The 26,839-nt window shown below is 42.1% G+C and overlaps 1 protein-coding gene across 1 annotated transcript; it reads left to right on the top strand.

Annotated features, from left to right (window-relative positions):
* The first annotated feature begins 15,835 nt into the window (after positions 1 to 15,835).
* On the top strand, positions 15,836 to 26,668 carry RERGL (RERG like). Its single transcript, XM_005308997.4, has 5 exons — positions 15,836 to 16,420; positions 17,059 to 17,115; positions 20,863 to 20,936; positions 22,617 to 22,765; positions 23,780 to 26,668. The coding sequence occupies exons 1-5, from the start codon at positions 16,369 to 16,371 to the stop codon at positions 24,060 to 24,062; spliced, it is 615 nt and encodes a 204-aa protein (XP_005309054.2). The 5' UTR covers positions 15,836 to 16,368; the 3' UTR covers positions 24,063 to 26,668.
* Positions 26,669 to 26,839: the final 171 nt, after the last annotated feature.

The raw sequence follows: 26,839 nt of genomic DNA, 5'->3' as shown, positions 1-26,839 counted from the left end.
CATTTCAGATTATAACGGTCCTATTTTGATTTAACTTAAGTTGGTGAAAAACTGACTTCAGTTAAAGAAGGCCACAATTCTATATAAGACTGTTCACACACAGATTGCTGTTGAAATAACTAAAGATGAGAATTAAACCCACTTCTGTTGCTTTGGTCCCAGGTCGTGCATAAACAAGCCATAATATATTTAAGAGAGTTTGTTTAAAATATATAATTTCTAACTGGATATTACGCGTTTAAAGAAAACTGTGGTACAGAATCTGCTCGCTCAGGACAACATCATTGAAGTTACTTGTTGGTATATTTGATTGGAGCTTTCCAAAAGGAAATTTAAGACTGAGTTTTTAGCAAAACTGAGAGTACGCCTACACTGCAATGTAAGCCCAGGATTAGTAGAACTCAAGTTAGCAGACCCTGGGTTTGTTATCCTAAGGCTTGAGCATCTACACTCATTTGTAACCCCAGGTTAGGAATTGTTGAACCCTGGGTCCCAACCTGGGGCTCAAACATCTGCACTGCATTATGTGGGGCCGAGTCCAACCACCCATATCCGGACCTCCTAGCGCCCTCCCAAAATGTGTCCGCTCTAGCTTTTTGTTCGTAATGCAGAGTGGGAAAACTTGGCTGTCCACCAAACTTGACTGTCCAGAGCACAAAGAAAGTCAACCCTTCAGATTGTGGAATACTTTTGATGAACTCCCAGAGCACGAGTCCAGGACTAAATCTAGACTGCAAACATAAGGGCTTGAACACTGGGTCCCATTTTGACTTAGGCTTTGACTTAGGCTCCTCTCCTGTGTGGTCCTGGGACCCTGAACCTGAGCCAGGCTGGGTTAGCGCAATTTATGTATAGACGGAAGGGAGGTTAAGCTTGAGCCTGAGTTTAGACCCTGGTGGCATTCAGCATATATTCCTGGATTTAGCTCAATATTGAGTTTTCTTTTGGCTATTTAGATGGGCCGGATCCTGCCAGGTGGAGTTGAGGATATTCAGCATCTTCCAGGAGGAAGCTAAGCAGCCACAAAGGCCCTGACCCTTTAAAAGTATAAATTTTCACAGAGCTTTTCAATTTTTTTTTTAATTATAGCCAAAATGGGCATGTATTTAAAGGGACATTCAACTACTCTAGTCCCAAATTAAAATAATAAAAAAAGATGTTTACTGAATTTAATCTTTAAAAATATTTATGTTTTCATGAATTTAAATAAAAAGTAATTAAATGTTTCTCTTTAAACAGTCCCCTGTAGTACTGGGAACACAGGTACTGTATAAGTGTATTCTTCTTCTTTGGTATGCATTACAAGTTGATATCTAGATTGTTCAGCCAGATAACTGCTGAAGGATATCAAGTTGTCACAGTTCACTCTTCTAATTATGCACTCCTCCACTGAATGTTTGTCTATTTTCATCACTGCCCCGCAATCCCACTGTGAAGATTGGTCTAGGCCAAATTTTTGCATTGTGGCAGCCACTGCGGCCATTCCAGTCAATAGCCTGTTAAGCTGAGTCCAGAATCTGCGTCCCAGGTTACAAACAGATAGATGAAAGTTAGGGCTCCTGAAATTTGTCAGCACACCTGTCTTTCTATCCCAGAGTTGCTGCCACTCTGCGAGAACACAGCTGTCAGCCCTGATATGCTTTGTTCATCTGAGACTGGCGATGGGCCATCAGCACCAGACATGAGTGCATGAACAACCTCTGCAAAAGGATGTGGAGTCAGACATGGCAAGTCAGCAGGAGCTGCAGGTGTAGGTATTTTCTTCTGGAGGAGGGCAGATCTTCTTACGGGGAGTGTACATTGCTTATTTACAGCTACTGGAACCAATTAGCGTCATACAAAGCAGGTTTTCATCTGTCATAGCACTTCATTCAGTTTCAAGGGTAGTGGCATCTCATTGAAGTTTCAAGGGAGCTATATAATTCAACACATATAAATTAGACGTTACTGTGGCTAAGACGATCACTGATGATATGGGTTACTGTGTTCAGCTCTGAATCAATGAGATGTGTATGCTGACTTCCACCCCAACGTGCAGCACAATATTCTGCTGAAGCAACACCAGTACCAGGACTGAGGTTCGTAGAGCATTTGCCTCTGCTCCCCTGGAGGTTCCTGCTAGCTTCTGGATCAGGGCAGTGCAGGACGTGATCTTTTTCATTAAGTGGTCTAGATGGGACCGGTATGTTAGACTACAGTCCAGTTTGACTCTGAAATAAGTGACAACTGGCTGGAAAGGTGTAGATGAGCCTCAACACAGACTAAGGGGATGATTGGCTAAGTGATTGTTCAGATGCAAAGTTGCGGCCACTATCTTTAGATTCGCTTAATGTAAGCTTCCACTGATGAAGGTAAGTGGCCAGGGCATTCATGTCCTGAATGAGTGACTCTTCAATATTGTATAGATCGTTACCGACATCAGCAAGAAAGATGTCATCTGCATATATGTACTTGTCAGCCTTAGTTGTTGGTAGATCGTAAGTATATACTTTGAAAAGGAGAGGAATTAGAACAGATATTTGTGGGATTCCGTTACAGAGACACCTACACCAGCTGACTTTGTTTCCAGCTTGCAAAATAAAGCTCTGATTTTTTACCATTTCCATGATAAACCACACCCTGGGCATATAGGGAATAATCTGCAACAACTTGGTGGTCAGCCCCACATGCCAAACAATACATACAGTTGACAGATCCACCAGAATGGCACAAACTTTCTTGCCCTTCTCAAAGGCATCTATGATGTCTTATGTTAGGTGAATGACTTGATCTTGGGTATCCCATCCTCCTCCGAAGCCAGCATGAGCAAAGGGCAGTTATGGGTCAATAACCTCACAGAGCCGCCCAGAGAATTCAGGGGGCCTGGGGCAAAGTGGGGGAGCTGCAGCACTTGTACTCACCCAGCGGCAGTCTGGGGTTTTGGTGGCATTTCGGCAGTGGGGGGCCCTTCAGTCGCTCCGCGTCTTTGGCAGCACTGAAGGGCTCCCTGCCGCCAAAATGCTGCTGAAGACCCGGACTGCCGCCGGGCCAGAGCTCACGGGGCCCCTGCGGGGCCAAGGGCAAATTGCCCCACTTGCCCCCCCTCTGGGCGGCCCTGTAACCTCATTGATGTGCATCAGAATCAGTCTCTCCATAAGCATGTATATGACCCAGAGGAGAGAGATGAGTCAGTAGATCTTGAGATCTTCCAGTGATATTCCTGGATTTGGAATGGCTATGACCTTTATTCTGTGCCAGACTTTTGGGATGTAGGTGTCCTGGAAACATCAGTTAAGGAATCAAAGAAGTCACCTTTGGGTTTTTGAGCCCAGGTGAAGTAGTTACTCCATATGGATAAAATCCAGAACTAGAGCCTTTCCTATTTTCAGAAGCTTTACGGCCTGGCCCAGTTCTGTGTCTGAAAAAGGAGCCATCAAGCTTTATTCTAAACTACCAACCTGCCACCTCTCTGTTATCTCAATTTTGACCATATGGCTGAAAGTTCTGTGTATGGCCATTATCCACTAGATGGAATATGACAGCACTTGCTGTGACTGGAAACTCTTTTTTGCCAAACCTGGAGTCTCCAGAAAATCTTTTGATGGTTTGCCACAATTTCCAGCTAGAATGAGTAAAGTCCATCATTTTGACTGTCTCTCTCCATTGATAGCACCTGACTCAACAGTTGATTGAGGTCCTTGCTCTTATTAGAGACCTCCTGTTTGTTACCAGCAGATTTGATCTCCTGGTAGAGCTTACTTGCATCTGATGACCACCCAGGAATATACTGTCAGTGGCAGCCTCTGGAAAGCAATTTCTTAGCAGCAACCTGAACTGATTTGCAGAAAGTTTGGTAAGAGTCATTTATATTATCTGGACATGTCAAGTCCAAGCCAGTTCACTGACAGATATGTTTGAAAGACCTCCCACTGAATTTTATGAAGTTTCCACCCAGCCTTCTAGAAGCTGTTTGTTGATGATACCTGGAGGCCTGTAGTGATCAAAGATAAGTGATGCTGAGATTTTGGGAAAGTGTCAAGCACCTTTCGCTCTATGACCACTGGCAGCAGTTGCCCAGAAGTGATGTTGGGTGAAGAGCCTGTTGCCCATCTATTACTGTGAAAGCTTGGCATTTGCTTTGGTCATGTTATAGCAACTGATGCCCACTCCATTAGGCTCTCTCCATCTGCATTGTTGTCAGGGTATCCTCCACTGACATAGCAGGAACTGAAATTACCACAGTAGATGCAAAGACCAGCAGACTGAGAGTTGACCAGTTAACTAGTGGTGCCTCGTAGACAATCATCATAAGCTCTTTCACCTGTAATGTCTGCCATTCTATGACATCATCTGGACTAGCTGCTGATACAGTGACAATGGACAGCCCTTCTCTAACATAAGATACCATCCCATACTGCTAGTGATGGTAATGAGCCACAACTGTGTAGTCTGGAACTGAAAGTTGAATGTCAGGGGTGGAGTGCATCTCCTTAAGCAAGATTACATGTGCTTCAAGGTTTGTAACTTGGTGGAGGAGGATATCCCTTTCTGCTGCTGCTATCTCATTGATACTAAAACGCAGCATCTAGAGTACTGGCCCAGTGGTAGGATTTGTGGCGCTGGCTCTGAAAAGGGCCACACTGGAGGATGGCTCTTTTGGGCTGATTGTTGCTTAGAACGCAAACCTGGGTTCTGCATATTGTGTACTTTCATTTCAGTTTATGCTACTCACAGGCCATTAAAGATCTTGACTAAGGGGACTGAATTCTACAAGGAAAGATTTCCTTATAGAGAAGGCTTTGACAGAGCCGCCTTCCCCTTTTATAATGAGGGGATCAAGCCCAACTGCCTGTGCTGATTTCAGCAGCAGTAGCATAGCACTGGGAAGCAGGTCATTTCTCAGACAAGCAGGGTCCAAGCTACTGAGGGCTTTACAGTTCAAAATCAACTCCTAATGTTCCACCCAGAAATACGCAGACAGTATCCTGGAAACGTTGATTCAGCAGGAAATTCAGCAAAAAGTAGCTTGAATATAAGTCAACCACTAAAAAGTGTTTGTCTTCTAAGTAAAAAGAGGCCAGTCAATACTTTTCAACAGATTCTGTCTGGCACTTGCCAAGGACGTTAAGCTATTGTGTTAGAATTATCCTGAATTACTGGTATACCTTTTCTGGCAGTATAGTGTCTTGGTTTCCTGTTCTAAGCTTAAATTGTGATAGATTCTCCATTCAGTTCCAAAGTTACTTTACATTCTTTATCTTCTCTTGTATTGACATTGAACATAATTCCAATAAAAAACATTACATCTAGTGCTGCATTCGTAGCATTAGGACATTGCATGCACACTACAGTATTTCCTTTGCACCCTTGTAGCAAAATGGATCATTTACAGTTTCTGAAGACTTTGCACATGCAGAATGTTTGCTTCTAGATTGTTTAGTACTACATCTTCCACAGAGTTCAGCTTTTCCATTAATTTACAGCACACTGTTTCTGGAATTTTATGAAATAGCTTCTTCCTAGAAACATTTTTTGAGACACCCACTTACTTCTTTTATTAGGTTTTATTATGTTTTTATTTGTTACATAAGCAGGGTCTGTCTGAGTTCTCCCCTGACATCTACTGATGAGCTGGGGGAAAAGACTTCAGGAGCAGACCGTGTTTGCATAGACATGCCTACTCTGCCTACGGGAGCTGCTTTGTTAAAATGATCAATTTTGGCTGGTTTCGGGTTACAAATAACTCTAGTATTCAAATTCAGGGGTAATGAAATGTTGTTATCCTTATTGTACAAGTAACAGGCACTGTACTTAGCATACTCTGATTGGGGGGGGGCGGTCATCCTAAACTGAACCTCACTTGCTAAGCAAGGGCTAGGGATACCAAATCCCAGTGAAGATGAGAGTGGCTGTGGGCAGGTGTTTCTGCCTGATGGGGTGGACCATGCCTAAACAATCCCAGATACCCTTTACCCACCCCTCTCCAGTGTTTAAAGACAGAGCAGATTAAACTCAGTGGAGAGTCCTTGCTTCTGGTTGGTGATTCCTGGAACTTATATCATTGCTGAGGCCAGTGTAGGGGCTAATCCTTAGATCTTGCGTGATCTAGTGTTGCAGTGAAAGACAACCCAAAAACTGCACTGGGAGTGAGGTTCCCCACTACTTGCTGAAACCAAGGAGAGCTGGGTTACGTGGTGAAACCTCAGAATGTGACATCACAGAGAGTGGCAGCAGAGAGACAACAGCAGATTTGAGCCAGTTGAGGAGGCAGTAATAGCAGAGGCATTGCTCTGCGCCCCCTGCCAGAGGTTGGAGGTGAACCCCTGTGAACGTACCTCTGAACTCTGGGTCTTTGCTAACCAAGGACAGCCAACTGTGAGTGGGGTGCCGCGGAGGGAGAGGGGAGTGATATGTTAAGGGACATTGGCTTCTCAGACTTTCAAGCTGCAAGATGAGAAACTGAGGCAAAGGACACCTATCAAAACACTATGGTCACAAGCTTTTGAACTCTGGTTGTGGTGTTTTCCCAAATTAACATTGTGTCCCTTCCCCTGCTCCCACCTTTAATAGAAGTTTGATTTTGTTACAGACTCCATGCTTGCGAGAGGGAAATATTGCCTCTGAGAAGCGCCAGAGGTGGTGTTTTCCCAGATTACTGGCTGGGGGCTTCAGCCAATTCTATTTTGTGTTGTTAAGAGAAACCCTAGACATTGAACCTGGCTCTTGCTGCTGCCGACTCCACCTGGCAGAAGGGTTACAGTTATAAAAACGGATTCACATTTTACAAATTTTCAGTAGGGGGGAAAATATTTTGTGTGATATTTTTCTGGGTTTTATTTTTTTTGTCCAAAATTTAAAATTTCAATTATTTTTTTGTTGCAATTCCAAAGTTCAACAAAAATGGAAAAAATATGTTTGTTTCTTTTGAACATTTGTGATGATGACACTTTTTGCAGCTACCTACTGTTTTAATTAATGTTAATTCCTCCAAACTGAGGTTATGAATACCAAATTATCATCTTCTTTATCAGAGAATCAACTAATTTTCCAAACTCATACATATTTCCATTACTTTTAACTCCCTTATATATCAGAATATTTCCTCACCTTGTTGCTGTGGGACACAAATAAAGAACAGATATCTTCATATATTATTTCTTGGGGGTAGAAAGCACATCCAGATTATTTCTTCCAATCTGTTTCTCGAAGTTGAATGGTATGAACCTGAAATGCTGTTTTTCCCACCAAATGTAGGAAAGTGAAATTTTAAATGTATGTGGCTTTTCCTCTGACTCTGCAGTTGTTTTATAAATTTAGAAATAGCAGAAGCTGTTTAAACATTCTCTGTATTTCAGCAAAATTTCCTGCAAGCTTAAGTTTTAAAAGGGTTTTCAGTTTTTCCTTTTTAATTCCATGTTATATCCAGGAAGCAAGCATTTTGGGTCCTTCTTCACCATGAATTCTGTAACAAGTCAAGTAACACTATCACTAGAGAGAGAGAGCCATTCTCCTAACTAGAGCTGTTCAAAAGCTACGTGGCCCATATAGTTGAAAGCTCCCACTGCAAAAGACTGACCTCAGCTTCAGTCCTCCTTCACGGCCTACTCAACCAGCTGGATTTTGCAGCATGCCCATAAAACCAGATTTTCATCAACATTTTTGTGAAAATTTTATTTCATTTTATCAATTCAAAAACCTACTACCTTCAACCATCCCATCACCCCTACACACACTTTCACATTCATCTACTATTAACCTCGGTGCTTTTTCTTTATTTTAGCAGATACTTCTTTCAGGGAGGTAGCTAACAAGATGTATTGATTCTCAAGGTGAATACTGACTGAAGGTGAACTTCAGAAGTCCGTATTTACCTGAAGGGACAATATGATATTCACTGAAATAAGATGTATGTGTGTATATGTATGCAGTGCATGTGTGTGTGTGTATATGTATATACACACGTCTATTTATATATATATATATATATAATGTGCGTGCACACACACTTTTCACTTACCTTGTGTAGCCATTTATAAAAGTACAATATATATATATTCCCCACACATTTTGAGCATGTTCATCAGAAATACTTCATCAATATTGTGGCTGCCCATAACCACCCTATACAGGTTAACCCAAAAGGTACAGAAGTAACAGCGTAAAAAGGAGGATATGGACTTGCACCTTGTGTATCCATATACTGTACAAATGTTGTACCCACATGTGTAAATGCCTATACAAGGTAAGGTGCAAGTGAATGGATAATCAGGCCCTATGTTTTTCCACAGAGAAACATATGTATTTTGCAGTCTGTGTAATTTATTTCAGATAAGTCAAACAACAAAGCTGTCTGAACTCTCCCTCTCACAAGAAATACTTTATGACCAGCATCCTGCACTACCCACTAGCAACCTCCAACATCCTCCAAAAGTAGGATTGTAACCCACCTGCCAGTCAGGACTGAAAGTGAAACCAAGCCCCAGACACAGGGTACGTGATCTACACTGCAGCTGGGAAGTGTATTTATAGTATATGTATAGACATATACATGCTAGCTTTGGTTGAGCTAGCACCTAAAGATAGCAGTGGTGTGGCTCCAGTGGTATGGGCTAGCTGCCCAAGAACATACCTAGAAGGTTCTGGGATGGGATCATTCTTGGAGTGGCTGGCATAAGCTGCTGCCCATGCTGCCATGGCAACACTGCTATTTTGAGCATGCTCGTTCGAGCAGAACTAGCACAGGTACATCTACCTGAGTTGGGCATTATACCTCCCAGCAGGAGTGCTGACAAAATCCAAACTTCAGCTATGGTGGCATCATTGTTGGTTCCTAATAGGATGAATTTGGTCAAGACATTCATACCAAGTTTATTAAAGCCATGTGACATACCTGTGCTTAGTTTGCAGGTCATGCAAGTCTGGGACAGCTCTTTGGGAAAGCAGTATTTCAAATATCAGGTAGACAAGACTTCCTTATCCAAGTGCTCCCAGAAGCAGGAGAGCACCACTATCGGGGGTGTTTTCATCAAGTGAAGCGGTGGAGGGAGGGAGCTAGCACATTTTCCATCAACATGGGACCTCAGAAGCTGATCAGGTGGAAAGATGATGCTCCAGGAGATAGCCAAGGAGAGCACTGGAGGCAAAAAATGATTAATAAGGGAACAAACATGTGACCTACATTATGTGGCATTAAAATTAAATAAATATAACAAATCTGCTTGGTTTTTTTTAAAAGCAACAAATAATGAAGGAACAGATGAAATCTGAATGAAAAATGAGACTCTAGTGACTCATTCTACCATTCTGCTGAATTGAAACACAAAATGGCAGCTGTCTCAGCCACAGGCAGGGAAACTCTTCCTCTAAAGGAGAAGTAATAAGTACACAGAATATCATCTCCTTTCAGCTAAATAATTGCACCATAGGGCAAAAAGATGAACTGGATGTGCATGCTGAAATGTCTGGATCATAGTTCTAACCCCTAGAGCTGGAGCCATGGCGGAACTGTGGAATGGGATTTCAGTGGGTCTGACCATGCATGAGAACTGGAACAGAATATTTCTATTTTTGAAGCTCTGTTCCTGGCCTTGACTGTCAGGGCCGGCTCCAGGCACCAGCTTACCAAGCAGGTGCTTGGGGCGGCCACTTCGGAGAGGGGCGGCACGTCCAGCTGTTCGGCAGCAATTCGGCGGACGGTCCCTCACTCCTGCTCGGAGCGAAGGACCTCCCGTCGAATTGCCGCCGCAGATCGCGATCGCGGCTTTTGTTTGTTTGGCTGCTTGGGGCTGCCAAAACCCTGGAGCCGGCCCTATTGGCTGTTCCTGCATATGAGTAACAAACCCAGAATTTTTCCCTTAAACTACACTATACAACAGCATTCAGAGGCTGTCCTAGCATGACTGTCATTCAAAATAATGTTAAGTACTTTAAAAATGTGTTCCAAGCCATTTTTCCCTTTCAGTTTATTAAATGCTTCCTTTGTACTGAGGATCACAACGCGTTCGATTCCCAATGAATTACCATAGATAGAAATCTGTTTTAATACTGTGCTATTACTGGAGCTAAAAAAAAAATTGAGTTAACATTCCACTAGTCACTAAAAATAAACCAGATACAAGCTGTTTACCTTGTGCTTTGGTGTGTATACACACAGTACACACATTTAGTCTTACTTTTCATATTTTGCTGAACTTTTACTATTAACTTGAGCATTTATGGTACTTCACAGAAAAGATGTAAATAATTTTTTTTTCAAAGAAATTATCTTCTACATGACTCACCTATCTGCAACCTGAGCTGGAAAATTCAGTCTTAAAGGAACATCTAATATATGTAATTCTTTAAAATTCCTTGCCTCTTATAGCATTAACATCTTAATTACTAATGCAGAGTGGAACTTAAAACTCCAATTCTGCAATTTGAGATACACGGATGGACCCTATTGTTATTTTTTTAATATCTCCATTGCAGCAGCACTTAAAGGCCTCAATCAGAAACTGCTAGTCACCGTGTAAACATGAAATTAAAGACACTACCTTAGAGCTTACAATCTATATTGCAACTCACTTCACACTGCAGAATTGGAGCCTAAATTACTTTTGACCATTTGTACTCAGGTTAGATATTGAAACTCTACTTGTCAGTTTCACTTGCACTGCTATTGGAGAGGTTTCCAAAACTGAAAGGAAAAATTTTAATTACGGTAATCACCCAGTCTTTGGAAAGGGTTTGAGCACACTTAAAAAAAAAAAACATTTTAGGAAGACGGATGATGTACAATGTAGGCTAAAATTTTTGGACTTATGTACCTAGAGTTTGGTTCCCAGATTTGAAAACTTTCGCCATAAAGCATTATTACTTCATTACATGGCATCTCAATTTTATTTTCAAGCAGAAACCTACAACTGTTTGGCCATTTATATGCATTGCAATGTCTGGATCTGAAGCAACTGCTGTTGTAATAGAACTAACACTGTCATAATGTCTTTGTCCCTCAATGGTTGTCAGCTAGGAGGTATGACGGGAGATTGCAAAATCCTCCATGATACAAGGAAAGACAGCACAATGCTGGTAAATCTGTGCAAAATTACAAGGGCTTATTTTTAACATCCAACATTAAAATAAATAAATATTTGTTAAAAAAATTGAGTATTAGCGACATTTCCCCCTAGATCAAATCTGTAATTTCTGCTAAGGAACATGGCTTTTTACAGCAAATGTGATGAAATTTCAATTTCTGGACAAAATAATCCTGAATTTCTATCAAGGGAAATTCACCATTTTCAAGGATGAAAATGGCAGTTTTTACCCTTGTAAAAATAGCTTTTACTTCCATTAAACATAGTGAAGAGAGAGTAACAATAAGTGACAGTGGTATTTTGCTGTTATTATTGTCCAGTTGTAAAAATATGTACATACTCCACTGGTCAGGGTGTGTAATATGTCCCCAATCCACAGAGGATGGGAGTCTGTTACAGTTTATGTGCACAGCCTGTCTCTTTAGCTCCAGTGTAGGGACTCATGCTTCTATTTCTGGGAGGTGCTCAATTCAACCCCTGGTGTGTTGGCCAAAATGGCAGTTAGAGTTAACCATGTCCTTCTTGATGACTTGATTTGGACAGGAGTGGGTTATGGTTTTGCCTTTTTAGTTTTAGAATACATGGCTACTAATTAAGGTTTTATTTTACTTGGTGCCATAATCTGAGGACTAGAAAGAGACTAGATTATGTAGGTATATGAATTTCTGAGACCTTTAGAAATTCTGTGCCAAATTTGGATGTAGCATTTGGCACATCTTTCAACCTGCTTAACCTAGTGGTTCCTAACTATGCTCTTTGATGGTACACAAAGAACTGTTGGTCATGTACTTCTGACTCTTGTTTCCAGCTCCTAAACTCCATTAGGCAACTAGCTTCTTTTAATATTACTTTTCGCTGTAAGCAATTGTTATAATTGCCACATGATAGCATCAATTACAAATGGAGGGAGAGCTAGTCCACGGGATTGGGAATGGGCAGGAAGTGTCCATGCGACAATCTTACCTCAGAACTGCAGTCCACACTGTGAAAATGGTTGACAACTCCCAACTTAACCAAATCAAAGACAACTTTTCGGTTTAATTTCTACATCTTGTACCATTTTAATTGGTTGGACATTGACAATCTCTCCTTTGGTTAATAATTAATTCATTTTCATTAGTTCTACACAAAGCCCACAGATTTCTAGGTTCATAGGCAATGACTCCGTGGAAGGTGGAAAATGGTAGGTGCTGAATACCCCCAGAAGCCCCCCTATCAGCCCCCCTTTTCTCCCCTAGTGCCTTCCCCTGCTGGTGGGCCCTGCCGATCAGTCCTTCCCCCCACACCCGTGCTTCCCACCTGCCACGATCAGCTGTTTTGCAGTGTGCAGGAGGCTCTGGGAGGGAGGAGGGAGGACACAGCGTGCTCGGGGGAGGGGCGGAATGGGGCGGGGAAGAGGCGGGGGCAGGGCAGGGGCAGGAAGAGGTGGGGTAGGGATTTTGGGGGTAAGGGTGGAGTACAGGCAGGGCCCGGGGCAGAGCCGGGGGTCAAGCACCCCCGGCACATTGGAAAGTCGGCACCTGTGTCTATGATGCCATAGCATTTGGAAATGTATAAGGGATTCTGAGTTACCTATGGGAAAATGTGTGATACTGAATACACAGAACAGTTTGGACCCAGTTCACTTGTCATACACACCAATGGAGAGTGAGTGAAAAACAAATCCAATTCAGAATGGGTTCATTTAACACTCACTTTGCATTGGAGTAGATGACTGTACAGGGCAATAGTGAATGGTGCTCTTTACTCTTAACACTAGAGCCAAGCAAATAATTCACATTATGTTGTTTTATGACTGCTGCCTCATTTACTTTGCAAAATTTCTGCTAACAGATCATGCTTGTCTTTAAATGTACGATGCAGTGTTGTTGTAGCTGTGTTGGTCCCAGGATATTAGAGAGACGGGGGGTGAGATAATGTCTTTTATTAGACCAACATCTGTTGGTGAGAAAGACTAGCTTTCGAGCTTACACGGAGCTCTTCTTCACATCTGGGAAACTAACTCAGGCTACGGCTACATTAGAGAGTTTACAGTGGGGGAGCTGCAGTGATGCAGCTGTGCCGCTGCCTGTAAACTCTCTAATATAACTGCTCTAAGCTGACGGGGGAGCTGTCCCATCGGCTTAATTACTCGAGCCCTGCGAGCAGCAGTAGCTATGTTCGCAGGAGAAACTCTTCCGCCAACATAGCACTGCCCACACTGGCGCTTAGAACGGTGTAATTTACATTGCTCAGGGGGGTGGCTTTTTCACACCCCGTAGTGATATAACCCCTCCTCCCTCCAGCTGCTTTCCCCCACCCCACCTATCTTTCCTCCCCTATGACTGGAAGGGTGTTAACAGGCCACTTCATCTTGAATGGTCCCTTGAAATATGTGTTAATTACTTATGCCTAACAATCTGTTCCACCTTGGGTTTAGCAATGACACAAAAAAAGGCCATGTCTATGCTACAGACCTCACAGCGGCACAGCTGTACTGCTGCAGTTGTGCCACTGTAAGGTCTCTTGTGTAGCCGTTCAATGCTAGCAGGAGAGCTCTCTCCCGCTGGCATCATTAAGCCACCCTCAACGAGTGGCAGTAGCTATGTGGGCAGGAGAACGTCTCTCACTGACATAATGTTGTCCACACCGGCGCTTATGTTGGTGAAACTTTTTTCATACCCCTGACCGACAAAAGTTTTACAGACAAAAGTGCTAGCGTAGAGAAAGCCTGACTGTGGTATAACTTACGTCGCTCGGGGTTGAGCCACATACAGCCCCCAAGCAAGGTAAGTTACACTGCTCTATGCCAATGGAAGAGGCTCTCCCATCGACGTAATTAAACCACCCCCAACAAGCAACGGTAGCTATGTTGGCGGGAGAATGTCTCTCGCTGACATAGTGCTGTCCACACCGGTGCTTCTCTCAGCGTAACTTACGTTGCTCAGAGGGATTTTTTTTCACACCCCTGCGCGACATAAGTTATACTGACAAAAATGCTAGTTTAGACATAAACTTAGTATAGACACTTACAGACTGGGTCCATGTAAGCTGCCTTACATCAACCTAATGGTAGAGTAGACCAGGGCTGAATTAGTTTCCCAGACCCGAAGAAGAGCTCTGGGTAAGCTGGAAACTTGTCTCTCTCACCAACAGAAGTTGGTCCAATAAAATATATTACCTCACACAGCTTGTATCTCTTTAATGTACTGTTATTCAAAGTAATTCTACATAGTTTGAACAAACTGCACGTGGATTGCTACTTGAAATGTGGACTGTTATTTACCTGTGAATGTCAGTGAACACATAAATCTTAAGGCATGATTTCTGTTCCCTGATGGATTCATAACTTTTACAATGGGGTTTTCTGTGCAAATGTTTACAGAACCTGAATTTAAAAGTTGCTCTCATGATTATTCAAGTGCATGAGATTACAAATTAGCTTCTGTAAGCATATGTGCTAGTAAAACTTTGATTGAACCAACTTCTGCCTCTATATGGAGATGGAACAATGCAGCTAAGTCACAGTACTAGAAGTAGAAAAGGGATCTATTCTTAGTTGTGCCACTGACTTGACTGTGTGAACTTGGCCAAATGACCCTTTTTATTCATTAGTTTCCCCATCTCTCATGTTTTTCTGCTTCAGTGCAGTTGTGAGCCTTAATTAGACTACCATCTTGCACTTTTTGCAACTGAATAGCCTTATTGAAATCAATAACACTATTACATAGACAAAAAACAACAAGGAGTCTGGTGGCACCTTAAAGACTAACAGATTTATTTGGGTTTAAGCTTTCGTGGGTAAAAAAAACCCACTGGGGGGGAGGGATAGCTCAGTGGTTTGAGCATTGGCCTGCTAAACCCAGGGTTGTGAGTTCAATCCTTGAGGGGGGCCACTTAGCAATCTGGGGCAAAAATCAGTACTTGGTCCTGCTAGTGAAGGCAGGGGGCTGGACTTGATGACCTTTCAAGGTCCCTTCCAGTTCTAGGAGATGGGATATCTCCATTAATTAATTAATTCAGATGCATGGACTGAAAAGCAATTGCTACAAAAGCAATTTTCCCTCTCAGTATTGACATCTCCTCATCAGTTATTGGGAGTGGACCACATCCACCCTGACTGAATTAGCCTCGTTAACACTGGTTCTCCACTTGTAAGGTAACTCCCCTTTCATCATGTCAGTATATTTATGCTTGTATCTGTAATTTTCACTCCATGCATCTGAATAAGTGGCTTTTTTACCCACAAAAGCTTATGCCCAAATAAATCTGTTAGTCTTTAAGGTGCCACCGGACTCATTTTTGTGGATAAAGACTAACATGGCTACGCCCTGATACATAGACAAAGTTACAGATGGGCCTAAGTGTTTGCAGGATCAGGTCTGTAGTGATTGTAAAGTGATTTGAAGGTCAAAATAGTTTTTTAAAGTTTTGTTTCTAGTAAAAGTTACTTTGCATTGCTAGTACCACTTTTTTTCATACATGTGCAATTGTCTATTTTAATGTCCTCACCAATATCCAAAGCCCTTGGTCCAAAAGACAAATTCTCTGCAAACAACTTAATAAAAACATTTCTGAGTTTTAGAACAGCTACAACTACTAAGCTTTGCACCTGGCTTTACAAAGACTCAAACTATTTACTGTATGGTGGGCAAAAAGCGAGGAAAAATATGGGGGAGGTTGTCAGGAATTTGCAAACAAGTTTCAGCTCAAAGTAAATATTTACAGACAGAAATAAATATGTGATTTGCCAGAGGAACTTTGTTCCATGTCCATGTTTCGTCACAAATCCAAGGGGGTCACTTTCACATCCTCCTGCAAAATGCACGTGCGTGAGAATCGCTAAAGGAAGTGACTGCCTCATTTGCAAAAACAAAACAACCAGCCACTGACCCTTCCTTGTCCTTTGCTCTGATCGGTAACTAGAAACTTCCCGGGGGAGAAAAGAAACCCTGGAGATGATCGCTGCCAAGGTGAAGGAAGAGGCGCCTGGGCAACTCCCAGTCTAACTGCTTCGTGCAGGCAACACCGCGTGGGCGGTCTGCAGAGCTGCGTTGCTAGAGGAACAAAGAGATCGACAACTGCCTCCCCTTGTCGTCCCCCGCCCAGGAGGTTATAAAGAAGTGGCGGGCAGGGGAAGCAGTTTGGGGAGTGCTCGCTGTGGGAGCGCGCCGGGGCCCCTGCGTGCAGGTCACTAGAGATTGCCAGGGGGTGGAGGCGAGGCACCAGCAGCAAAGCAAGCTGGCAGCACAGCTGGAAGACACAGCAGGCTCTGCACTGAAGAAGCCGTTTGAAGAGCTCAGGCAGGAGCTGGAGAGACGGCTGGCTCAGGATGAGTGAGCTGAAGCTCGCGGTACTGGGCAGTAGAGGAGCTGGCAAGTCTGGTAAGCTTACAAGTTAACTTTGTGGGGGGAGGGGGATTTAACAAGTGGGATTTACATGTTACCCGGGTCCCTCCCAAGTTTTGTAAGGTTTTGCGTCTCGAGCAACTTGACTTTTTTAATAATCCATTGATCATGCGACTCAATGGCCAGCGGTTTTCTGCACCAAGACAAAGTAGGAAACAGCGGCACTGTTTAAAGATTTGTCCAGTCCAGCTGCACACTGGCTCTTCCATTGTGCTACTACTACTAGGAGCCCCGGATCTTCACCTCCCCCCCTAAATCCCCCAGACTTTTGCATTATTGATCACTCAAGTGTTCGGTCTCCAATCTGCATCCAAAGAAGTGAGGTTTTTACCCACGAAAGCTTATGCCCAAATAAATCTGTTAGTCTTTAAGGTGCCACCAGACTCCTTGTTGTTTTTGTAGATACAGACTAACACGGCCACCCCCTGATACTTAATCTCAGTTGGCAACACTCCCCCTTGGCAATCATTTGGAGCGGTGTGTAGCCGGGGAGAGAACCCGACTGAATTTTAAATGTCGTGGGTTTTTGCTCCCCAAGTAAGATCAAAAGTTGTATAAAGTTAACCATCACTGAACCAGGCATGTGCTCAGCTGGAGTTTGTTTTGTATTGCAGCCCTAACAGTGAGATTCCTAACCAGGCGTTTCATTGGAGAATATGCTTCTAATTCTGGTAAGTTCCCATTCGCAACTTTGCATTTTGTTTTAGGCATTCTATAAATCATACCTCTAATGAGCACTAAAGCCATATAAATATGAACTGTCAATTTTAATTTCCTACCAAGTACATACCTGAATTTTCTTTTTAAATTCTCAGTTCTGTTTAGAAGTGTTTCCTAACATCTAATCAAAGTGTTTCTTTTTGGGTTATATACGTTCATTGAAATAATTTTCCAAGGAGAATAGTGGATGATGAGCTATTTGAACCTGGAGAAGTAGGTTTATTATAGTTTCACAAAGTATCTTTAAAATGGAAACCGAATAATCTTTTAAAATAGTGATTTAATTTTAGTTTGTTACTTTGAGTTGCTGATGAAAATATAAAATATGAAGAATAGAAACATAACTCATGTAGAAAGCAGATGTATAAAAATGAACATGTAAAACTCAGCACACACTGTGCCAGGTAAAGTACTAATCAGAAATAAAAAGGGCAAAGAGCTAAAGAAATTTGACTAGAGCAGACACAAAAAGAATGGTAAACTCTGTACACCATAAAGTGGAGAGAAGACAATTAAAGAAGGGAGTGAAGAAATAGAAAAAAGTAATGTTTTTATCTTCTCTACAAACAACCTTCTTGTTCCAAGAGGCATTTTTCAGGAAAAGGCAAAATTTGGCCTTAAGAGACTTGCATTTTCCATAGATAAGCTATGGAGCACCTGGAGAAAGAGAATGCAGTAAGAGGGAGATTTCCAGAGGCACAAAGGGCAGTTACCCACCCCACTTTCATTATTTGGATTGCAGTAGTGCTTAGGAACCCCAGTCATGGACCAATGCTCTATTGTGCTAGGTGCTGTACATACAGAACAAAAAGTCTATACCACAAAGGATTGACAATCCAAATCTAATCTTTGGAAAGGAGTTGAGTGCATAACTGCCCTTTGTGTCTCTGAGACTCTCCTAAATCAGCTGGACTCAACAGGACAGGGGAACTAGCCAGTACTGTGATTTTAACCCTCCCCCCCCAAAAACCAAAAAAATACCTCCTGTTTTTCAAGGGAAATTTTTAACAAACCCATGTATTTGTAAAGAGAAACTTGGGTTGTACAAACACTGTTTGAAAATAATTTTTGCCCTGCTTCTATAACTAGGAGGTGAATAAAATAAAAAGCAATCCACAAAGCAGCCCAGAACATTTTGTAGTGGAATCAAAAAGAGATTGGATTTCAAAAGTTTATGTTCTTTCTTAATTATGGACGCCACAATGTTTGAGTGTGCTGCAGATTTGATCCTTCTAATTTTCCCATCCCAAATATTCGCTTGAGGGTTCTGAAGGAGGTAAGGAGATAGATGAGCATAGGCCAGATATTTGTAAGAACTGCAGCTGTACCAGAAGACTAATGTGGTACTGATTGGGAGTCGAGGAGAATCCTAGGAATGGTGAGATTTATCTGGGCCCTGTCTGCACCAGGAATTGTTTGAAATGTTCCCACCATTGCAAACACCAGTTCAGCTCCCCCCAAGGTTAGCAACACTGGCAGCCCTAGACTGTAAATGGCCTGCTAGTTGCCAGTACTGTTTGAAATACTGTGCTGATTAGATTTGCTCAGAGCAACACGGTGCTTAGAATGGTGTCAAGTATCAGGGGGTAGCCCTGGTAGTCTGTATCCACAAAAACAACAAGGAGTCTGCTGGCACCTTAAAGACTAAGGCCGTGGCTACACTCAGAACTCCAAAAAGCAACAGAGGGTCCTGTGGCACCTTTGAGACTAACAGAACTCCAAAGCACTGCCACGGGAGCGCTCCTGTGGCAACGCTTTGAAGTGCGAGTGTGGTCTTGCGCCAGCATTGGGAGAGAGCTCTCCCAGTGCTGCAGGTACTCCACCTCCACGAGGGGATTAATTTACAGCGCTGGGGCACTGTTTACACGGGCGCTTTACAGTGCTGTAACTTGCTGCGCTCAGGGGGGTGTTTTTTCACATCCCTGAGCAAGAAAGTTGCAGCGCTGTAAAGTGCCAGTGTAGCCAAGCCCTAACAGATTTATTTGGGCATAAGCTTCTGTGGGTAAAAAACCCACTTCTTTACATGCATGGAGTGAAAGTTACAGATGCAGGCAATATATAATGACACATGAAGAGAAGGGAGTTACCTCTCAAGTGGAGAACCAGTGTTGACAGGGCCAATTCAATCGGGGTGGATGTAGTCCACTCCCAATAATAGATGAGAAGGTGTCAATTCCAGGAGAGGCAAAGCTGCTTCTGTAATGAGCCAGCCACTCCCAGTCCCTATTCAAACCCAGATTAATGATGTTAAATTTGCAAATGAAGTTTAGTTCTGCTGTTTCTCTTTGAAGTCTGTTTCTGAAGTTTTTTTGTTCAAGAATAGTGACCTTTAAAAAAAAAGACTCCTTGTTGTTTTTATGGTGTTTAGAATAATGGCAACATCTTGTCCCACTCTTACTAGCAACTGATGGAGATTTTCAAAATATTTCCCTAATGTAGACTATGCCCCAGATTTTAAAAGGCATTTGGGTTTTGCTGTGGTCAGCATTGCAAGACCTAACTGATTTAGGAGTCTAAGAGATTTAGGCACTCAGTAGTCTAAATCCCATCAATTGGATTGTGTCCTAAGTGCCTGAATCCCTTTTGAAAATGAAATTTAGGTCTCGCTTTTTAAAGATATTTAGGAATTGTGCTCAGCATTGCAATGTCTGAGTCTCATTTTTAAAAGGGATTTAAGCATTTTGGCTCCTAAGTGCCTGAATCATTTTTGAAAATCAGGCTGAGGCCCCCAAATCAGTTAGGCATCGCGACGCTGAGTGCAGCAACGTCTAAGTAATTTTAAAAATCTGGGCATATGTCTCAGATTCTAAGAATACAGTTTAAAGACTCGATCCTGCAAACACTACTGAGGGAAATGCTTGCTACTGTGAGGTTTTCCATTTGAGCACTAGAATGTCTCATTGTAGTTAAGTGTTACTCCTGGTACCAGCTTTTTCAGGATCAGCACCCAAGTTCAGGCTCGTATAATACCAGCATAATTCTAACTTGATAGGGTCAAACCAACACTGCTTATGTGAGGAAGACTCATACCCACCTAACCTATTGAAAAAAACAACAACCTAATGAAGTGTTACACCCTTATGGTTCTATTTTACCTAGAGGAAAAAACTTTGCATAAGGCTGTGCATATGTGCTGAACATGCATAATAGAATAAGTGGGTCATCAGAAGTTAACCGATTCCAAGTTTACATTCCCTCTACCCTGAAATCATAGCAAGCTCCTGCTCCCATCACTTCTCAACATGCAGGTTGCTATCATGTCCTAGCTACCCTAAAACTTTCATAATATTTGTAAAGAGATTTTGGGGAAATTACTCAGTATCCTAAATGCATAAGCATTTACCTATGCATGCTTATCTGCTGTCTCAAATGGCAAGCACTATGTTCTAACAATGTTCCCTCACACGTTGGCACCTATTGGGGCATCACAGTGGAATAGGACCTGGCCAGCCATGAGCTGAGGGACACAATTAAGCACTGCACAATTCATTGTGGGCATATCTGAGGGATGGATTCACTTTCCAGTAACGCATCAGGCTCTGCCAGAGGATTGCTATCAGACTTGATGAAATGAACCAAGGGCTAATTCACTACAGCAAATCTTGTATTTCTCCATTGGTGGTATAGCGATTAAAGCCTGTTTTCCCCCCCTCTGCTTCTTAACTCTGATATTGATTTTAATGCCATGTGTCTTGTAGAGTGCATCTACACTAAACATTTGTGTCTGGATGGGAGGCAAATGAACTTGGAAATTTATGACCCTTGTTCACAGGTAAGCGCAACTTATAAAAGATGAGCACAGCAAGACTGCTACCAAAAGTCCTTTGAAGAGTGAGGTGGCAGGGAGGAGAGAGGAGAAAAGCTAACTCACACTTTGCACTTTTTAGCAATTGACATGGAATATTGAAATTCCTGTAGCTATAACATGTAGCTGTCAGGACTCTCTCTGTACTGAGCATTTTCCAACTTTACAGAATGAGCCCTTCATTGGACAACTATCTGGTCAAGGCTTTTCCATTTTTACAGCCACTAATGGCAACCAAATGTAACATTGTACAGTAAAATTACATGCATCTTTTAATTCATAGGAGGGGCAAAAAGGTTGCAATCACTATTTATATAGTTTCCCCAAATATCCTTTTAAATGGTTAATTTAAAAACATCTAACTAAATTTCATTTACCCGTGGCAATGGCCAAATAGACAGCCCTGGAAACTGAAGTCCTGTATTCCCAGAATAGATCCAATGATAGTGACAATACAGACTTCCCCATGTTAACAACTGGCCTTAACTCTACCCTGAATAAAACACTTCTAAGGGAGATTTCAGAGTAGCAGCTGTGTTAGTCTGTATCCGCAAAAAGAACAGGAGTACTTGTGGCACCTTAGAGACTAACATTTATTTCAGCATAAGCTTTCGTGGGCTACAGCCCACTTCATCGGATGCACAGAATGGAGCATATAGTATATACATATATATACACATACACAGAACATGAAAAAGTGGGAGTTCTCCTACCAACTCTAAGAGGCTAATTAATTAAGAGAAAAAACATTTGCAGTGATAATCAGACAATCAAGATAGCCCATTACAGTTCTGTCTGATTATCACTGCAACCTCTTCCCCGAAATCCCTTTCTGTAGTGGGGGACCCCAAAACTGGATGCAGTACTCCAGATGTGGCCTCACCAGTGACGAATAGAGGGGAATAATCACTTCCCTCGAGCTGCTGGCAATGCTCCTACTAATGCAGCCCAATATGCCATTAGCCTTTTTGGCAATAAGGGCACACCGTTGACTCATATCCAGCTTCTCGTTCACTGTACTCTACAGGTCCTTTTCTGCAGAACTGTTGCTTAGCCAGTCAGTCCCCAGCCTGTAGCAGTGCATGGGATTCTTCCATCCTAAGTGCAGGACCCTACACTTGTCCTTGTTGAACCTCATCAGATTTCTTTTGGCCCAATCCTCCAATTTGTCTAGGTCACTCTGAACCCTATCCCTACCCCCCAGCGTAACTACCTCGCCCCCCAGCTTAGTGTCATCCGCAAACTTGCTGATGGTGCAATCCATCCCATCATTCATGTATATAAAAGGGTTAAACAAATACTGATGACCACAATTGTGTGCTCAGTTACCCTGGGGTAAATTCAGAGGGACTCCATTGCAGTCAAGGGAGCAGAGTTTGGCTGTAAGATTTAATTTAACTTTACTGATAATTAAGGCCTATCAAGGCCGGTTTAAAGTTCTGAAATACTGTTTATACATTCATTATAACAATCATCTCCAATGATGGTTATTATTTATTTGTAGCTCTCTGGAGTACCAGTTTCAGATCAGGGCCCCATTGTGCTGTGCACTGTACAAACATGTACGTTTTAGTTAGAAAGAAAATATTGCACAGTGACAACAGTAACGGATTCTTTCTATTGTCGTATGCATTTCATTGCCTTCAGCCACGACAGGGGAAGCTGTCCCTCACTGATGAACTCCACTGGGCTGACGGATTTGTCATTGTGTATGACATCAGCGACAGAGCTTCCTTTGCCTTTGCAAAGGCATTGCTATACAGGCTACGAGATTCCCACCTGGCAGCTTGCAAAAGGTAAGTTGTATTATAAATATTACATTTCTTTCGATCTAACGTATGAAAAGAGATGTCTGTGAGCTCTAGGCACCCTAACAGCCACTAAAATGACACTCCGTACAGCAATAGCACCCAGCAACATAACAAAAGTAGTCATATACTAGCTGGTAAATTCAGCAGCAAAATATAACCAATTCCACCCAAAACCCAATATACTTTAGGCTTTTACATTCTTGTTTCACATGTAAATCATACTGTCATGCTAGGTGATATAAGACTAACTAATCTGATCAAGATTAGACAATGTGCAGATTAAAATGCTGGTAGTTAGCCTATGCTACAGCTCCCCCGCCCCATTGCTGTCACCAGTGGAGCTGCACCAATGGGAAGTTTGAAGAAAATACTAGTGTAGATACAATCAGGGAGGATTTGGCACCAAGAACTCCTCCTCAACTCTGTCCTGGGCAGTGACATCAACTCCCTTTATGTCCTTGGGCAAATAATTTAAATTAGCTCAGACGTGAGTGGCACAAATTAATTACATTAATTAACTAGTTAAATGTTTAAAAAGTGAGTGCTAAGTGTCGGTATTCACAAAAATTGACCTAGGGATGCATAACCTGCTGAGGCTTTTGCCTAAATAAAACATGATCTGAGAATGAAATCATCTTAAATTGGGAAATTGTTTAAATTATATTTTCAACCCCTTTCACCGTATACTGTCTCAACCTTAATCCCTTGGTGTGTATATTTTTCATACTCTTTTTAATATTTAAGGGGGGGAAATGTACTGTCAACAATTTTTTTAGCCTTAATAAAACCTAACTAAAATGAGGTTAAGTCATTTGCCTCACAGATGTGGTAGGAGGCTTTATAGCAAACTGAGATCCTAGATAGCGTTCAATGGTATAAATTAATATAATAATATAAACATTTCTTATCAGTTTTCTTTGGATATGCAGCATCCAAGAGCAGGTACCCTGTAGCATTTCTATAAGGCTTTTTGTCTAATCAAAAACTTTTTGATTTCAGAGTGGTAGAGTCAGCTGTATTCTTAGTTGGTAACAAGCAGGATCTATGCCATATGAGAGAAGTAGGCTGGGATGAAGGACAAAAGCTGGCAATGGATAACAAATGCCAGTTCTGCGAACTGTCTGCAGCCGAACATTGTCAGGAAGTAGTGACCATGTTCACGAAAGTCCTAAGAACCATCACCACAAACTTCAAAGTGAAGGAAAAGAGACGACCCAGTGGGTCAAAGTCAATGGCCAAACTAATCAACAACATGTTTGGGAAGAGGAGGAAGTCTGTGTAGTGGATGTCCAGGCTCATGGAAACCATTGAATAACGATACACTGAAACATTGCAACAGTGGGCCATATGCAATGCTTGGACTCAGCCAATGAGTACATGTGTTTAAAAGGTCTCCATTTGAAAGGATGATATGTCAGTACAAACCAAAGATGATTGGCAGTGTGGGCCAGTAGACAGAGTACTGCACTGGGATTCAGAACACCTGGGTTCTATTTACAGCACTACCATGGACCTGCTGTGGACCTTGGCAAGTTTCTTCATCTATCTGAGCCTCTGTTTCCCCTCTCAACCTGTGTCTTGTCAGCTCTTAGAAGGACTGTCTTTTACTACTTTGTTTGTAGAGTGCTACCAACAATGGGGCCTTAATCTTGGTTGTAGCTTCTAGGTGTTACTGTAATATTAATACTTTTTTTCCAGTGAACTCAGCCTCTCTGTGCCTTGCTGAACAATAGCCCAACTTCAGAATTCCAAGATTTATCTGTAACAGCAATTGCACTAACTGAAACCAGGATTGGTACTTTGTGATATTGCACTTGTAAGTAAATGAGTGGAGGATACTTAATGCCTGACTTTCAGGGCTTCCTTCTCCTGAAAAGCTGCCATGAGTAGGGAATCAGATAAATGAGGTCATCAGCTGTCTCCCATTTCGGTATTCCTGCTGGAGCTTGATGGGCAGAAATATGGTCCAGTGGATAGGAAACTGGAATGGGAGTCAAGAGCCTTGGGCTCACTTTGGCTCTGCCGTTGACTTGCTCTGTGACCTTGGACAAGGTCTTTTTGGGTGAAATTTACTCCTATACATCAATTTTATCTTCCCTGGCCACCTGGGTATTTGAATCCATGATTTCAAACTTCAGAGGTGGAAGCCAATCCCTTACACCATCTTTCACTCTTATGCAGCTGGCCAGTTCAGCCAATGTATCACTGAAATCCAACTTAAGAACTCAGGCCAAATAAATTAAATTAATGGAGATATCCTATCTCCTAGAACTGGAAGGAACCTTGAAAGGTCATAGAGTCCAGCCCCCTGCCTTCACTAGCAGGACCAAGTACTGATTTTGCCCCAGATCCCTAAGTGGCCCCCTCAAGGACTGAACTCACAACCCTGGGTTTAGCAGGCCAATGCTCAAACCACTGAGCTATCCTTTCCCTCAGGCCAAGATTGTCAAAAGTATTTAGGCACCTAACTCCCATGGATCTCTGCCCTTAATTTGGTCCTCTGCATAGGGGTGATTTTCACCCTCCATGCCTCAGTTTTCTTATCAGCAAGATGGGTATAATGATTGTCTGTGCACTCTATTTTATTTAGGAGTAGGATCTGAAAAGCCCCTAAGTCAGGAGCACAAGTCTGACTGCGTTTCAAAGTCAGACTTTCAATGGACTTGTGGTCCTAACTGCCATACTCATTTTAAAACTTATATTCATCACCATGGTAATGAAATGCCTTTGTAAAGCACTTTGATTTGTATAGATAGTGCTATAGAAGTGTCTTATTATTTTTTCCCACACAGGTGCTGAACATTAGGCACTGGAGTCTAAATATTTAAGCAACAGAAAATCAGGCTCCTTACTGTATACTTAGGCACCCATGTCTGAATGTTTCTGATTGTACAAAAATTAAGAAGGGAAAGGTAAGTGGTCTGAAGATGACTGACTTTCTCCCATACTGGTTCCAACTAGGGTGACCAGATATTCCAATTTTATAGGTACAGTCCCAATTTTTGGGTCTTTTTCAGATTTGCTGTCTGATCCCCTTAGTTCCAACAGACCCTAAGGGTACGTCTACCAACCTCCCAGCACAAGTAGACAGACTTGCATTAGTGGGCTTGAACTTCTGCCCTGAAAATAGGGTGGATGTTTCGGCTTGGGCTGCAGCTAGGGTTCTCAAGCCCATCCAACCCCCTGCAGTCAAGCTAAGGAGGCCATCTTGAGTCTCTGCTGGAGCTGCAAATTCCATGCTGCTATTAGTTTGAACCACATGAGCAAGAGTCTGTTTACTCACGCTGGGAGGTTTGCTCCCAGCTGCTGTGTGGCCAGACCCAAAGATGCAATTTCCAAAAAACAAACAAACAAACAACAACCCCCAAAACAAATAAACAAAACCCCCTCAGCATTGTGGCCTAACTCTGGTCCCATTGACGTCAATGAGCAGAGTTAGGGAAATGCTGAGTGCTTTTGATAATTCCATGCAAATAAGTAGAAAGCTGTATCACTTTAACGAAATATAAGTAAGTTATTCGTAGGTGCTAAAAATATATTGTGACTAAAGATCATCACTTGTTGAAAAGATCATCTTATTTCACGTAGTTATAGCTTTTAAAATTGCAAATCATGGAATTTATTTCTCAGAATGTTGGCAGGCTCTTCACTATTTTACATCCAAGCAGACTTTACCCTACTGTATCAAGGGTGATTTATATAAGGGTATATTGGAATCAGAGAGATTGAATTTTAAAGCACTAATCTATTAAATGACACAAACAACACTCCTCCAAACTCTCTTAGTTGGCTGCTTTTGTGTAGTCTGTCAATCTGCGTACTGCTTGCTAACCAGATTTGAAAACTAACTGTATTTACTGTTATGACATTAAACCAATTTGAATGTTACAAGAGAGAAATGTTTACACTTTTTACAATGGTCTAAGATTTTAAAAAAAGAACAACTTTTGCTACTTTACAAATGAAGCCCATGCAGCCTCAAATAGTAAATTCAAATGCTAGGCACTTTAACAAGAGGAGGACTATGATTGTGTTTCATACACACACTGAAGAATCATA

The sequence above is a fragment of the Chrysemys picta genome, chromosome 1, assembly GCF_011386835.1.
Source record: "Chrysemys picta bellii isolate R12L10 chromosome 1, ASM1138683v2, whole genome shotgun sequence".
Classification (NCBI taxonomy): domain Eukaryota; kingdom Metazoa; phylum Chordata; order Testudines; family Emydidae; genus Chrysemys; species Chrysemys picta.
Note: the sequence above shows the minus strand (reverse complement) of the source record. Positions and strands in the feature narration are given on the sequence as shown.